A 15,817-nucleotide genomic window follows, 5' to 3' on the forward strand; every position below is an offset into this window, starting at 1 on the left:
TACATAGGTTTACTTGTTGAAATATATGGCAAGATTATACAGAATGATATTGGCATCTACATATTAAATAGAACAAAAGATAAACGATTGATATATACTTAGGATAAGATGTCATTAAGGATGTTATGAAGAATTTTTCTTGTAAGACCTACGATAAAGTACACTGTAGTATATGCTGTATAAGATTTAAATGCCCAGACCAAACTGCAACTTTTCCATATTTTGTAAAACCGGGCACTACAAAATTATCTATATTCATGCTTTGTTATATAATTTTTCTTGAAAACAATAAAGAAATATTAAACGAAAAGTTCAAAAAAGACATGCGCATAGAGTAAAATTTATTAGTTAAAGGTTATCCATCCTTCGTTAAAAAAAAAAAAAAAAAAAAATAATATATGCATATAAATATCAAAACAGACAGAAGAAAAAAAAAATACATACAGGTTCCTGAGACATGCCTTTATGTCATACACGTGTAAAGATTTAGAGACATTTTCACTATGCAGAACATTAGTATAAATTAAAAAAAAAAAAACAAAAAAAACAAAACACCTGATTGGATTTTAGAACTGCTGCTAAATTAGCAATATATACAGATATACAGAGAATATAACAGTGTAAATGATTTCAAAACAAATGCTGTATTTCCAGTTCATTGCTCCTGTATACCGGGATTCTCCGAGGTATAATGATTTTGAGAATAAAAGTTTAATCTAGAAAACATCATTAGGTAGTAGAAATATTATAGAAATATTAACCAGCACAGTCGTGACAAATCATGTCAGCAGCATCCTGATCCAGGCACAGAAATGTCATTTATGTTGATGTAATCCCCCTGTAGTGGGATGGAAGAACGTCCAGAGTCTCTTGTTTCCATCATCCTTTCAATAAGCACCCTGTGTCATGTACAAGATTAAAATAAAAAAGGTTTCAATAAGATGCTTGAGAAAATTAAAACATTTTGTGTCCCACCATTATTCCACAATATTGTCCAGCTAGGCATCCACAGATGACAGTAAAAAAAAAAAAAAAAATAAAAAAAATTTAAATATTTTTTTAATTATGTAGCAGCATTGGCATAATTATACCGGCGATAAATATGGCTTTGTTTCTGTGTCCCACCATTATAATAACATAAATCATGTGAAGTATACACAGGCTGTCCCCGGGTTACTAACACTATAGGGAAGAAAAAAAAAAACAAAAAAAAAAAACGTTGCAACTTCAGAGCAAACCAACAGAACCTAATATCTTATTGCCCACCTCTTCAGCCGCATTTCTGCACACTGCCCACTCTTCTTTTCTCCATCATACACCACTTCTCTATAGACCAGGACTTTCAGCCACGTTTAAGCCTTAGACGTCACTGTGCATCGTAAGGTTGTGACATCATGATCTCCAAAGCCTGGAAGTGACCAGGAGTGTTGTGAAGTTCTGGCCTACAATGACGGCGTGGTACACGACAGCAGAAAGAAGAGGACCGGACACTGGGCAGCAAGCAGCAAGGTGGGCAGAGAAGTATTGTTTATTTTTCTACACCTTACACTCTGAGTCTTATGCAATTCAAATGTTTGGAAATTGGGGACTCCCAATACACAACAATAATACCTTAAAAATCTTCAACTTTTCCTGGAAAAAAAAAAATAAGAAGAAGAAGAAGAGACAGCTAACAGATTGACTTTGTCATCAAAAGGTTTGTCTGGTTTAGAACTGCCGTTATTATATATCCCACAATAGAATTCTGAGTAGGAGGTGAACAAGTGTTCAGGGCTCATCTTTTGGCGACAGTGATGAACAGTTACCCTGATGGCCTTTTGCTTCTGTAATGTCCTATCTTGCATTACAAAAACAACAAACTGATTTGAATGAGCAATGAGTACTGCTTACTTTGTCAATAAAGAGTACCCATTACAAGTTTGGGACTAACTTTTCATTTAAAAAGTGAGTAGTCTCAGGTCACTTTTTTTTAAAAAAAACAAAAAAACAACCAATTAGGAAAAGTGGTCACATTGTGTAACACAGTGACTACTGGGTTTCTGCCTAGTATAAGGGAACTCCATGCAACACACAGGGTACACATGAAGACAATACAACAGTGAGCTCTGGCACTAAGGCAAAAGGAGAGGAGTCACTTCCTGTCACTCACTTGAGGTTGATCCCTGCACTCCCAAATGTCCCCCACCCAGTCTTGCCCTGGCTAGTGAGGCAGCTGACAAGATCACTAGTCTCACCACTGCAATAATTCAACAAAAGAGAAGAGAGAGACAGACATGGGGAAAATAGACACAAGGGGAAAAAAAAACTAATCTCTTCCAATGCAGCTACAAATCACAGTTGCAACTGTCCCGACTCCTCAGCGTCTTCCAGAAACTAGCTTGTGCCAAAAAGATAAGCATAAGAATGACGGATTCTATTAACGGTGTCAGATGGTAAGACACGTGACTTATAGCCAATGAGAGAGGTCAAACAAGCGATGTACCTGGGATTAAGGCTATAAAAGATAGCCAGATAGGAAGGAGTTCTTAACCCCTACAGCACTAAAAGCATGTAGATTTCACTTAAATAAAGAAGTAGTCTACCTTCTGATCCCATACTCAAAATATGTATCCTGAATGCCATCCCTTAAGTACCCTACCTCCTAGCAAAAGTTGGGACCCAATTCCAACTTATGCGATCCTGACAAAAACACCATCAGCTTTCCCCTCCCCACAAATTACAGTTCATCAGTAGGAATCAATCACAAAAAGGATCTCTTCACCATAGGCTGATCCAGCACACAGGAACTTACTACAGATGATATATGTACAGTTCATAATCCAAGTAATGTCAAATTACTTTTTTTTTATATAACATATAATTTTATATATATATATATATATATATATATATATATATATATATATATATATATATATATATATATATATATATATATATATATATATATATATATATATATATATATATATATATATATATATATATATATATATATGAGCAAGGATGGTTGACCTTAGGGAGATCAACATCCACCACTGCGGAGACACCATCACGTGTTACTCAACGCTGGCAGGAAACTAGCCAGGTCTTTCACCGGGAAGGAACAACCAAGGGAAGGGCAGTCTCCAGTCAAGGAGACCACCTATGCCAAACATGGTATCCATCCACAGACAGCCGTTTCGGGGTATTTGCCCCTCATCAGTGTGGAGTAGGAATCTGGCTAGTGGGACATTGCCTAGTAAAAGACTATGTGAGCAAGGATGGTTGACCTTAGGGAGATCAACATCCACCACTGCGGAGACACCATCACGTGTTTCTCAACACAGTGATTCTAGAGCAATGCCCCCTGGGAAATATTCAAATCAAGAAGGCCTGCGGAGACACCATCACATGTTTCTCAACGCTGGCAGGAAACTAGCCAGGTCTTTCACCGGGAAGGAACAACCAAGGGAAGGGCAGTCTCCAGTCAAGGAGACCACCTATGCCAAACATGGTATCCATCCACAGACAGCCGTTTCGGGGTATTTGCCCCTCATCAGTGTGGAGTAGGAATCTGGCTAGTGGGACATTGCCTAGTAAAAGACTATGTGAGCAAGGATGGTTGACCTTAGGGAGATCAACATCCACCACTGCGGAGACACCATCACGTGTTTCTCAACACAGTGATTCTAGAGCAATGCCCCCTGGGAAATATTCATATACACGATTATGTATGTATGTGTAATATATATATATATATATATATATATATATATATATATATATATATATATATATATATATATATATATATATATATATATATATATATATATATATATATATATATATATATATATATATATATATATATATATATATAAAAATCACACATATATACATACATACACACACACATACAGTTAGGTCCAGAAATATTTGGACAGTGACACAAGTTTTGTTATTTTCGCTGTTTACAAAAACATGTTCAGAAATAGAATTATATATATAATATGGGCTGAAAGTGCACACTCCCAGCTGCAATATGAGAGTTTTCACATCCAAATCAGAGAAAGGGTTTAGGAATCATAGCTCTGTAACGCATAGCCTCCTCTTTTTCAAGGGACCAAAAGTAATTGGACAAGGGACTCTAAGGGCTGCAATTAACTCTGAAGGCGTCTCCCTCGTTAACCTGTAATCAATGAAGTAGTTAAAAGGTCTGGGGTTGATTACAGGTGTGTGGTTTTGCATTTGGAAGCTGTTGCTGTGACCAGACAACATGCGGTCTAAGGAACTCTCAATTGAGGTGAAGCAGAACATCCTGAGGCTGAAAAAAAAGAAAAAATCCATCAGAGAGATAGCAGACATGCTTGGAGTAGCAAAATCAACAGTCGGGTACATTCTGAGAAAAAAGGAATTGACTGGTGAGCTTGGGAACTCAAAAAGCCCTGGGCGTCCACGGATGACAACAGTGGTGGATGATCGTCGCATACTTTCTTTGGTGAAGAAGAACCCGTTCACAACATCAACTGAAGTCCAGAACACTCTCAGTGAAGTAGGTGTATCTGTCTCTAAGTCAACAGTAAAGAGAAGACTCCATGAAAGTAAATACAAAGGGTTCACATCTAGATGCAAACCATTCATCAATTCCAAAAATAGACAGGCCTGAGTTAAATTTGCTGAAAAACACCTCATGAAGCCAGCTCAGTTCTGGAAAAGTATTCTATGGACAGATGAGACAAAGCTCAACCTGTACCAGAATGATGGGAAGAAAAAAGTTTGGAGAAGAAAGGGAACGGCACATGATCCAAGGCACACCACATCCTCTGTAAAACATGGTGGAGGCAACGTGATGGCATGGGCATGCATGGCTTTCAATGGCACTGGGTCACTTGTGTTTATTGATGACATAACAGCAGACAAGAGTAGCCGGATGAATTCTGAAGTGTACCGGAATATACTTTCAGCCCAGATTCAGCCAAATGCCGCAAAAGTTGATCGGACGGCGCTTCATAGTGGACAATGACCCCAAGCATACAGCCAAAGCTACCCAGGAGTTGATGAGTGCAATATATTATATATATATATATATATATATATATACATACATACATATATATACATATATATACATACATATATACATATACATACACACACACATTTTTCGGACTATAAGACGCACCCTGGTTTTAGAGGAGGAAAATAGGAAAATAAAATTTTAAGCAAAAAATGTGGTAATGACACACTGTTATGGGGCGAGAATCTGCTGCTGACACTGTTATGGGGTAATGTCCTGCTCATATTCTCTCCGGCCTGCTATATACCCTCATCCTGCTCATATAATCCCCATGCTGCTCATATACTCCCCCCAGCCTGCTATATACCCTCATCCTCTCCATATACTCCCTATCCTGCTATATACTCCCCATGCTGCTCATAATATACCCCTATCCTGCTATATGCCCTAATCCTGGTGTATGGCCGCATCCTGTGGCACGTAAAAAATAATACTCATGTCACCTCACTCCCTGCAGCACCGCTCCTCTTACCGTCTATGTCAGCGGCAGCGCCGCTGAATGCAGTCATCCCCCTGCAGCATCGCGATGTCCTCCGGTGGTCTCTGCCAACGGCTGCGTGTGGACACGTGCGCACAGCGATGACGTTATCGCTGTGCGCCCAGCTAGTCACGCAAGTCAGCTGACCGGACAGACGGGAGGAGGAGTGATGATGCAGGGGAACGGTGAGTAATCTGTACTGATTCACTGCACCCCGCGCTGATGATGATGCGCGGGGGGCAGTGAATACAGCCGCACATGATCATTCCAGGCTGCAGTTGCCAGGGGTGATCATGCGAGCCGACCGTTTATCCCTCGCCCATCACCCCGCCCACCTGTCAGCGCCGACTTCACCACTGAGAGATGGGCGGGAGGATGGGCGTGCATATTAAATGAGCGGGTCCACGTGGTCACGGCAGGCTGCTACAACCTGCCCGTGCCCCCGATGACCCGCTCCACCCTCATTCCCCGCAGCCACAGTCAGACCATAAGACGCACCCCCCCACTTTCCCCCAATATTTGGGGGGAAAAAAAAGTGCGTCTTATGGTCCAAAAACTACGGCACACACACACACACTAAGATTTTTTTTTTTTGGCAATGCACTTATCCCTCATTAGGGTATCACCCTGTGTGCATTGTGTTCCACTCTAGTTCATATAAACCCTTTCCCACAATAAACATTAATCCATGGCCATTTTAGTGCAGTATTACCAAAAATTAGTGTAGTGTAAATTTTACCACCAAATGATCAGTTACATATGCAGTAGGGATAACAGTCATACAGCTCACATCCCACTGCAAATGGTCAGAATCAGCGTTATATCTGATAGGTTTAACGGCATAGTTGAAACTGACTCATTTTAGGTGGTCAGACAGGCAAATGGCTCTTTTTTGTTACCTTATTTACACCATAACATTACAATTGCTTTAAGTCATATGTGTCACTGAATACAATAACAAGTTCCAAACTTTTGACAAGACTGAGTTTGATAGAGCATCTTTTAACCTACAGTATAACATGAAAAGGTTAATGATATAACTCATTACAAAATATTCAGTTTTATTCAAATTAGTTTATGCAAAAATGAACACTCCACATCAAAAATTACTACATCTAGTATTTTGTATGACTTCTATGATTTTTAAAGAATAGCACCAAGAATTCTGTGCATCGAATGAACAAGTTGGTGATATATTGCAATATCTATCTTTACCCATTCCACAAAAACCTTTTTTTTTTAGAGCTAGATTGAGAGTGAGGCTTAACTAGCCTTCAGAATTCCCCATAAGCGTTTTGATTGGGTTCAGATCTGGAGACATACTTTGCCACAAACACTTTCACCTTGTTCTTTAGAAATACAACTGATCAGTGTTTTTGATCATTGTGTTGGAAACGTGCACGTCTACCAAGGGCACGGAGTAATGGCAGCATCTTCTCTTTCAAGATAGTATGCTTTCACAGAAGTACTGCTCTATCTATGAAAAGTAGCTCTTTGACACCAGCAGCACTACATAAGGACCCTTCCACATTTCAGTGTAGAAACCATGCACTTAAAAAAATGATAACACTCAATCCAGAATCGAGGCTCTTAAAGAAGTCATTCTTGAAGAGTGAAAATATAGATGTTGGAATAGGTTTTCAAACTTGTTAATTCCATGTCTAGGAGACTTGATGCACTCCTTAAAAATTATGGATCTCATACAAAATAGATATAGCTTTTTATGTGGGGTACACTTGTTTTTGCATCAGCTAATTTGAGTATTATTGAACATTTTGTAACCCCTTTCCAACCTTGGATGTACAGTTACGTCCTACTTTAACGTCCCGTGTGGGCACAAGGGACTGTGGACCCGTGATCGCGGCCAGGAACTCTGCTTACACGACAGCCGAGCCCCGTGCCTCGCAGCCAGGGATGGTGACAAAGAGAATGCAGCTCACCGGTTAACATAAGATGAAATGCAGTACTCTGACAACCTGGTCTGGCTCTCAGGTGAACAGAAAAGATTATAGCAGTAGATGAAAAAACTACTTTAATGAAAACATTAATATAAAACATCATGCAATGTCAAGGCATCACTAACATCAATGCGTTTCAAGCAACAGTGTGCTCTTAATCATGACAAAAATGCATGAAAAGTTTCATATGCATTTTTGTCATGATAAAGAGCACACTGTTACTTGAAACGCATGTGCTAGTCATGCCTTGACATTGCATGATGTTTTATATTAATTGTATTAAAAGTAGTTTTCAATTACAGTTGCAAGTCGCTTGGGTTAGGTTTCTATCAGTTTTGCACATTGAGAGACTGAAATTCTTGCCCATTCTTCTTTTGCAAACCGCTCGAGCTGAGAGGTTGGATGGAGAGCGTTTGTGAACAGCAGTTTTCAACTCTTTCCACAGATTCTCAATTGGATTCAGGTCTTTGACTTGGCCATTCTAACACCTGGATACGTTTATTTGTGAACCATTACATTGTAAATTTTGCTTTATGGTTGGGATCATTGTCTTGTTGGAAGACAAATCTCCGTCCCAGTTTCAGGTCTTTTGCAGACTAACAGGTTTTCTTCAAGAATGGTCCTGAATTTGGCTCCATCCATCTTCCCATTAATTTTAACCATCTTCTCTGTCCCTGCTGAAGAAAAGCAGGCACAAACCATGATGCTGCCACCAGCATGTTTGACAGTGGGGATGGTGTGTTCCGGGTGATTAGCAGTGTTGCTTTTACACCAAACATATCGTTTGGCATTGTACCCAAATAGTTCGATTTTGGTTTCATCTGACTAGAGCACCTTCTTCCACATGTTTGGTGTGTCTCCCAGGTGGCTTGTGGCAAACTTTAAACAACACTTTTCATGGATATCTTTGAGAAATTGCTTTCTTCTTGCCCCTCTTCCATAAAGGCCAGATTTGTATAGTGTACGACTGATTGTTGTCTTATGGACAGACTCTCCCACCACAGATGTAAATCTCTGCAGTTTATCCAGAGTGATCATGGGCCTCTTGGCTGCATCTCTGATCAGTCTTCTTGTTTGAGATGAAATTTTTGTGGGACGGCCGGGCCTTGGTAGATTAGCAGTGGTATGATACTCCTTCCATTTCAATATGATCACTTGCACAGTGCTTCTTGGGATGTTTAAAGTTGTGGAAATCTTTTTGCAACCAAATCCGGCTTTAAACTTCTCCACAACAGTATAATGGACCTGCCTGTTGTGTTTCTTGGTCTTCACGATGCTATCTGTGCTTTAAACAGAACACAGACTATCACAGAGCAGGTGCATTTATACGGAGACTTGATTACACACAGGTGGATTATATTTATCATCATCAGTCATTTAGGACAACATTGGATCATTCAGAGATCCTCAATGAACTTCTGGAGTGAGTTTGCTGCACTGAAAGTAAAAAAAGGGCCGAATAATATTGCACGCCCCAATTTTCAGTTTATTATTTTTTACAAAAGTTTAAAATAAGCAATAAATTTCTAAATTTCGTTCAACTTCACAATTATGTCACACTTGTTATTGATTCTTCACCTTTTTTTTTTTTTTTATCTTTATACTTTAAGCCTGAAATGTGGGAAAAGGTTGAAAAATTCAAGGGGGCATACTTTTGCAAGGTACTGTACATAAATAAAACTGGTGTAACGATAATCTTGCCCCGCAAAAAACAAGCCGCCATACAGCTCAATCAGCCAAAAAAATAAAATAAAAAAGTTATAGTTCTCAGAATACAGCAAAGCAAAAACTATTTTTTTCCCTATAAAATAGTTTAAGTTAAGCAGCAAAACTATTTAAAAATATAAATGTGGTATCACTGTAATTGAACTTACCTGAGGAATAAAACTGTAATTTTATAGCAGTGAACAGCATAAAAACTAACAAAAAAAAAAAACAAACAAAAAAAACACACCAAACTAGTCCTGACTTGCTGTTTTTTTGATTCTGCCTAACAAAAAGTGGAATGGAAAGCGATCAAAAATTATTATGTGTCCAAAAATGGTGCCAATAAAATCACCAACTCATCCCACAAAAAATAAGCCCTCACATGTGTCGGCAGACAAAAAAAAAAAAAAATATAGCCTTCAAAATTCAGCATTGCAAAAAATTTATTTTGTAAAAAACGTTTAGTGTGATAGTCGTCAAACCTAACAAAAAAAACCCAAAACAACTAAAAACAAACGATATAAACCTGGTATCACTGTAATCGCACTGGCCTCAGGAATAAAAGCCACCTAATCATTTATACCTCGTGGTGAACAGCGTACAAAATAAATCAATCAATCAATAAAGCCAATTCATCAAGCACTATTGATTGTTCATTCTGCCTCTAAAGGATAGCAGTACGGCATGGCTCCCCATTTATCCTGCGCGCTATGAATTACGTGTAAGGGTGTGTGCCCACAGTCACAAATAGCAGCGTTTTGTGCACAGAGTGTTTTCACATCGTCCAAACCGCTGCAGTGTGCGGTAGAAGCACAGTGGACGGACTTCTAGAAATCCCATGCCCACTGTGCTTCTTTTCTCCACAGTGTAATGGATTTGGGAGCACAGATTTTGCTAGATATTTCCTTTCTTAGGTGGGAGCCAGTGTTTTTGTGAAAAAACAAACTGTAAATATGTAATATGTATTACATATTTAAAATTTATTACAGTTTGTGTTCTAAAATTGTATTCCAATAAATATATATGTTCTAAATATCTTGATTATTGTATCATAAAAATGATTAAATGTCTGATGTTCACATTGTACTACAATAAATATTTCACTTAACTATACGCAATATATATGGGAGTCGGAGAGTCAAAGTCTGAGTCAGTGCAAGGGAAATTGAGGAGTCGGAGTCGAAGGTTTGGCTTACCGACTCCACAGCCCTGGTTGAGAGGTGCAGACGTCTCATTGACAGTTACAGGAATCATTTAATTGCAGTAATTGCCCCAAAAGGTTGTGCAACAGAGTTTTATTTTTTTAAAAATTCTGTGGAAGCATGGTTAAAAAGCAATGTGACTGTCATTTGTTCATTTTCATAGATTTTTTTTTTTTTTAATTCTGTGACTAGTGTGGGTTTTTCTTACATTAAAAGAGGGGTACCAACAATTTTGACCACGTGTGTATATTTATATAATTTATACAATGTGATTTTCTGGATTTTATTTTGGATATTCTCTCATTGTTACAATTAACCTACCCTTAAAATTAAAGACTGTTCATGTCTTGGGCAAACTTACAAAATCAGGAAGGGATCAAATTATTATCTCCACTGTACCACCACATGAAATTCACATACCAAGTTCCCTACGCCAAAATGTCACCATCACATACTAAAATAACATTTCTGTAGTAATAAAATGTTTTTCCCCATTATTTTCAAGGCGCAACGTAGATTGTGGGATGGGGCGTTGATCCAGGGAACTAGTCTTATTGCCATATATGGAGTTGGGAAGGAATTTTTCCCCTGATGTGGAGATCTTGCCACATGGGGTTTTTGCCTTGCTCTGGATCAACATAGAGAATATGGGGATTCAAAATGCTCAGCACACGTCTAGATAGGGTCCTTTGGAGAAGGAGGGGGGGGGGTCTAGTTTCCAAATTGGGATCACTTGTGGGGGGTTTCCACTGTTTAGACTCATCAGGGGCTCTCCAAATGTGACATGACAGCTGCAGATCAGTCCATCAAAATATGCACTCCAAAACGTCACTTCTTCCTGTCCGAGCCCTGCCGCGTACCTAAACAGTGGTATCCCCCCACATAGGAGATTTCTCCAGAGTACTCTAATATCCCATAACACATTATGAGGTCCATTTTATCCTGTTGCCCTTGTGAAAATTAACAAATCGAGACTAAGAACATTTTTGTGTTAAATTTTTTTTTTTTTAAATTTTCACATTTTCACGGCGCAACATTATAAAAATTCCTCGAAGCATCTGGGGGTTCAAAGTCCTCAGCACACATCTATATAGGTTCCTTGTGGGGGGGGGGGGTCTAGTTTCCAAACTGGGGGTCACATGTGTGTGGGGGGTTTCCACTGTTTCGGCACATCAAGGGCTCTTCAAACGCATCATGGCATCTACTAACAATTCCAGACAATTTTGCGATTGAAAAGTCAAATGATGCTCCTTGCCTTACGAACCCTGCCGTGAGCCTAAACAGTGGTTTTCCACCACATATGGGGTATTGTCGTACTCAGACGAAATTGTACAACAAATTTACCCTTGAGAAAATTTAAAATTTTGAGCTTAAAGAACATTTTTGTGGAGAAAACGTGATTTTTTTTTTTAGACTCAATGTTCCAAACTAATGTGAAGCACCTGGGGGATAAAGGTGCTCACTGCACATCTAGATAGGTTCCTTGGTGAAGTGTAGTTTACAAAATGGGGTCACATGTGGGGTGTTTGCACTGTTTAGGCACATCAGGGGCTCTTCAAAAGCAACATGGCATGCACTAACGATTCCAGACAATTTTGCATTTGAAAAAATAAAAAAAAAAAAAAAAAAAAAAAAAAAAATAATCACATGGCGCTCCTTCCCTTCCAAGCCCTGCCATGAGCATAAAACAGTGTTTTTTCCACCACATATGAGGTATCCACATACTCAGTAAAAAATGCACCATAAAATTTATTGTGCAATTTGTTCTGATACCCTTGTGGGAAAAAAAAAGCTACCTGGTTGAAGCAACAATTGTGGTAAAAATAAAATAAATTTTCACTACTTATAAACTTCTGTGAAGCCCTTGGCTTTAGTTTCCAAAATGGGGTCACTTGTGGAGGAGCTCCACTGTTTAGGCACCTCAGGGAGGGGGTGGGGGGGTCGCCAAACACGACATTGCATCCGCTAATGATCCCAGCTAAGTTTGCTTTCAAAAATTCAAATTGCGCTTCTTCCCTTCTAAGCAAGCAATTTATTTCCACCACGTATGAAGTATTAGTGTACTCAGGAGAATTTGCACAATAATTTTTATGGTGCATTTTTTCCTGATATCCTTGTGAAGAAAAAAAGCTACAGTGTTGAAGCAACAGATTTGTGGTAATCAAAAAAAAAAAAAAAAATCTTATTATACGGCTTAACTTCTGTGAATCCCCCGAGGGTTCAAGGGGCTTACCAAACATCTAGATCATTTTGGAAACTAGTCCCCCTCAAGAAAATTGAGTCACTTGTCAGGGAGCTCCATTGTTTAGGCATCTCAGGTGTCTCCAAACGTGACATGGCTTCTGCTAATTGCAGCTAATTTTGCTTTTAAAAATTTGAATGGTGTAAATTGCACCCAAACAATTGATTTCCACCACATATGAGGTATCGGCGTACGCAGGACAAATTGCACAATAAATTTTATGGTGCCCTTTTTCTGATACCCTTATGAAAATGCAAAATGTTTATGGCTAAATTAACATTTTTATGTAAAAATGTTTTTGTTTTTTCCCTTTTTACATTGCTTTGGTCCCTGTGAATAACCTAAAGGGTTAATAAACTTCTTTGATATTGTTTTGAGCAGTGTGTGGTGTATAGTTTTCGGAAATGTGTCACTTTTGGGTATTTTCTGTCACCTAGGCCCCTCAAAGTCACTTCAGATGTGATGTGGTAACAAAAAAAAACAAATTGTTTTGCGAATTGATTGTTGGAAAAAATGTGAAATTGCTGATGAACTTTGAACCCTTCTAACTTCCTAACCAAAACAAAAAAAAAAAAAAATTTGTTTCAATATTTGCGCTGATGTAATGTAGATATGTGGGTAATGTTATTTAGTAACTATTTTGTGTGATATAACTCTCGGATTTATGGGCATTAAATTTCAAAGATTAAAAATTGGAGAAATTTTCGCCAACTGTCAGACATTTTCACAAATAAAACGCAAAAAATAGCGTAAATTTACAACTATCGTGAAGTACAACAGATCACGAAACAACAAATGTCAGAATCACCGGGATCCGTTGAAACGTTCGAGTTATAACGTGTCAAAGTGACACTGGTCAGAATTGTAGAAAAAAAAAAAAAATGGCCCGGTCATGAAGGGGGTTAAAAGGGAACAGGTCAGGTCTTTTCTTTTTTTAATATTAAAATAGAACTTGTGACAAGAATTTTCATGTGTGAACAAAGACCATGACCTTCAGCAGCGCATGTGCTGCATTCCATAAAAGGTGTATGTATATTATCCTCCGACTTCCCCTGTACACCCTTCAAAAACCTTTTTATATTCTCCTGCACTGTATGTAAATCTGGACGGTACAGCCTGACGAGTGTCCTCCCTGTGAGTCTATCCCTCCTCTCCACCGCTGATTGCAGGCCTCTTCCTCTGATTGACGTGGATGACGCCTCCTGTGTCATCCACATAGCAGAGCAAATTCTTGCGCTTGCTCATACACATCGCCGGCTCGCACATGTGCCTTTTGCTCTGCCCTTTTGCGGGCAGAGCTTAAAACTTAAATGCGGATGCCTGTGATGTATCTACGTAGGCGCCAGATTTCCCCCAACTATATGGATGACAACATAGCAAAGCAAAAATCTCCCGCCCGCGGAGACAAAATCGCCGGCTTGTGCATAGGCACTTATGTTTTAGGCTCTGCCCGCAGAAGGGCAAAGCAAAGTGCGTATGCACAGCCACGATATTTTTCCGGGCTATGTGGATGACACAGGTGATATCCACGTCAGAGGAGAAGGAGGTGATCAGTGGTTAAGAGGAGGGATAGATACCGCGTCAAGGACGCCTATCGGACCGGACAGATTTTCATACAGCGTAGGAGAATATAAAAAGGTTTTTGGGGTGCATACATAATATACACCTTTACTGAACGCAGCACAGGTGCTGCTGAAGGTGGTAGTCTAAGTTTACACATGAAAAATCTGGAGACAGGTTCCCTTTAAACTGTCCCCAATGTCTTGTTAGTGATGCAGTGGGCATCACTAATATAGAGTTCTCCCACAAAAGGTGCCAGTATTTATCTAAAAAGAAACAAAACTATTTTTATCATTACGTGAATGCATCACAGACCTTTTCCATCAGTCATCAGGGTGGTGCTTTGTAGCATTTCAGTTACGGTCATCACAGGCTGATTGATTGCCGTGACTGGCCCGACATGGCAATCTCCTCGTAAATCCTGTGCTTAGTCACTGCTTATCAGCACCCCGGGCATGCACACTAAATATGGGTGTACATCCGCAGCTTCATTTCATATGTGTACATGCTTCGGAGCATGGCGACGTACAGCCAGATTCACTGTGCAAAAGCAGGATTTACTAGGATATTAGTCCGACCGTTATGGCAATCCAACTGTGATGGGTGTGCATAATTTCAAGAGAACCATGACTGAAACGCTAGAAAGCGCCACTCTGTGATGCAGTCACCTAAATGATAAAAAAAAAAAAAAAAAAAAAAAAAGGGGTTTTTTTGTTTTTTTTTAAAAGATAAATACTGGGAACGTTTCATTGAGAACACCATGTTAGTGATGCACATTGCAATCACTAACAAGACACTGGGGGCAGTTTAATAAAGGAAAAAGACATGACAGGTTCCTTTAATATTCACCACCCCTTTTAATAAATTTACATTGAAGAGTGCTGGTTCACCTCATTGATTCATTGATGTTTTTGTTTTCCTTGACGGAGGTTTCTGTCCATCCAATGAAATTATTTTCCTTGCTGAATTTATCAATTTGCTCCTTAGTCACGGTCCATGGCGAAAGATCACACTGAAAACACAGAAAAGCACAAATCAATTATGTTCAGTTTTCCTAAAACCTCAGAAGATAGAAAAAAAAAAAAAAAAAGAAAATACTTCCAATGTTCCAATATTTTGTGTCAAAGCTTTGGAATATCATTGGCACATGGGCAATCTGAAGGCTCTCAGAAATACAACCAAGGGGACCATGCATTCCCAGGTCAATGACAGACGAACAGACAAAAGGCCGACCAACTCTGCCATATGAATACTATTGGGTTATACCAAATTCATGGCCTAATAAATCAGTGATTGGTTTTGACATGGACAAGCCATAAAATTATTATAAATTCCAGGGTTGCTTTTATTTTTAATTTTCCTTAGCGCTAATAAATCCATCTTTATGGTCCTGTAAGGTTATGTGCGCACGTTGCAGATTTCGTTGCAATCTGCAACTAAATCTGCGTGTTCTGGCAGGAAAAAAAAACCTTGCTTTTTTTTCAATGTTTTCAATGTCAAAAACACATGAAAAACCTCAAAAATTGAAATGCTGGGGGGGACTGCACGCCAATATTTTTTTTAATTATTTATTTTACTGCAAGATTTAGACCCGCCCACCGGCAGCTG

The 15,817-nt window shown here is 39.0% G+C and overlaps 1 protein-coding gene across 1 annotated transcript in view; it reads right to left on the reverse strand.

Annotated features, from left to right (window-relative positions):
* Positions 1 to 324: 324 nt before the first annotated feature.
* RAB29 (RAB29, member RAS oncogene family) overlaps positions 325 to 15,817 on the reverse strand; it is a 73,403-nt gene continuing 57,910 nt past the window's right edge. The window contains exons 4-5 of the mRNA XM_075333683.1: positions 15,100 to 15,221; positions 325 to 899 (exon numbers count right to left, since the gene is read on the reverse strand). Coding sequence (XP_075189798.1) covers positions 785 to 899; positions 15,100 to 15,221 — 237 coding nt within the window. The 3' untranslated portion in view covers positions 325 to 784. The remainder of the gene's footprint in view (positions 900 to 15,099; positions 15,222 to 15,817) is intronic.

Source organism: Anomaloglossus baeobatrachus, chromosome 2 (assembly GCF_048569485.1).
Source record: "Anomaloglossus baeobatrachus isolate aAnoBae1 chromosome 2, aAnoBae1.hap1, whole genome shotgun sequence".
Lineage (NCBI taxonomy): Eukaryota > Metazoa > Chordata > Amphibia > Anura > Aromobatidae > Anomaloglossus > Anomaloglossus baeobatrachus.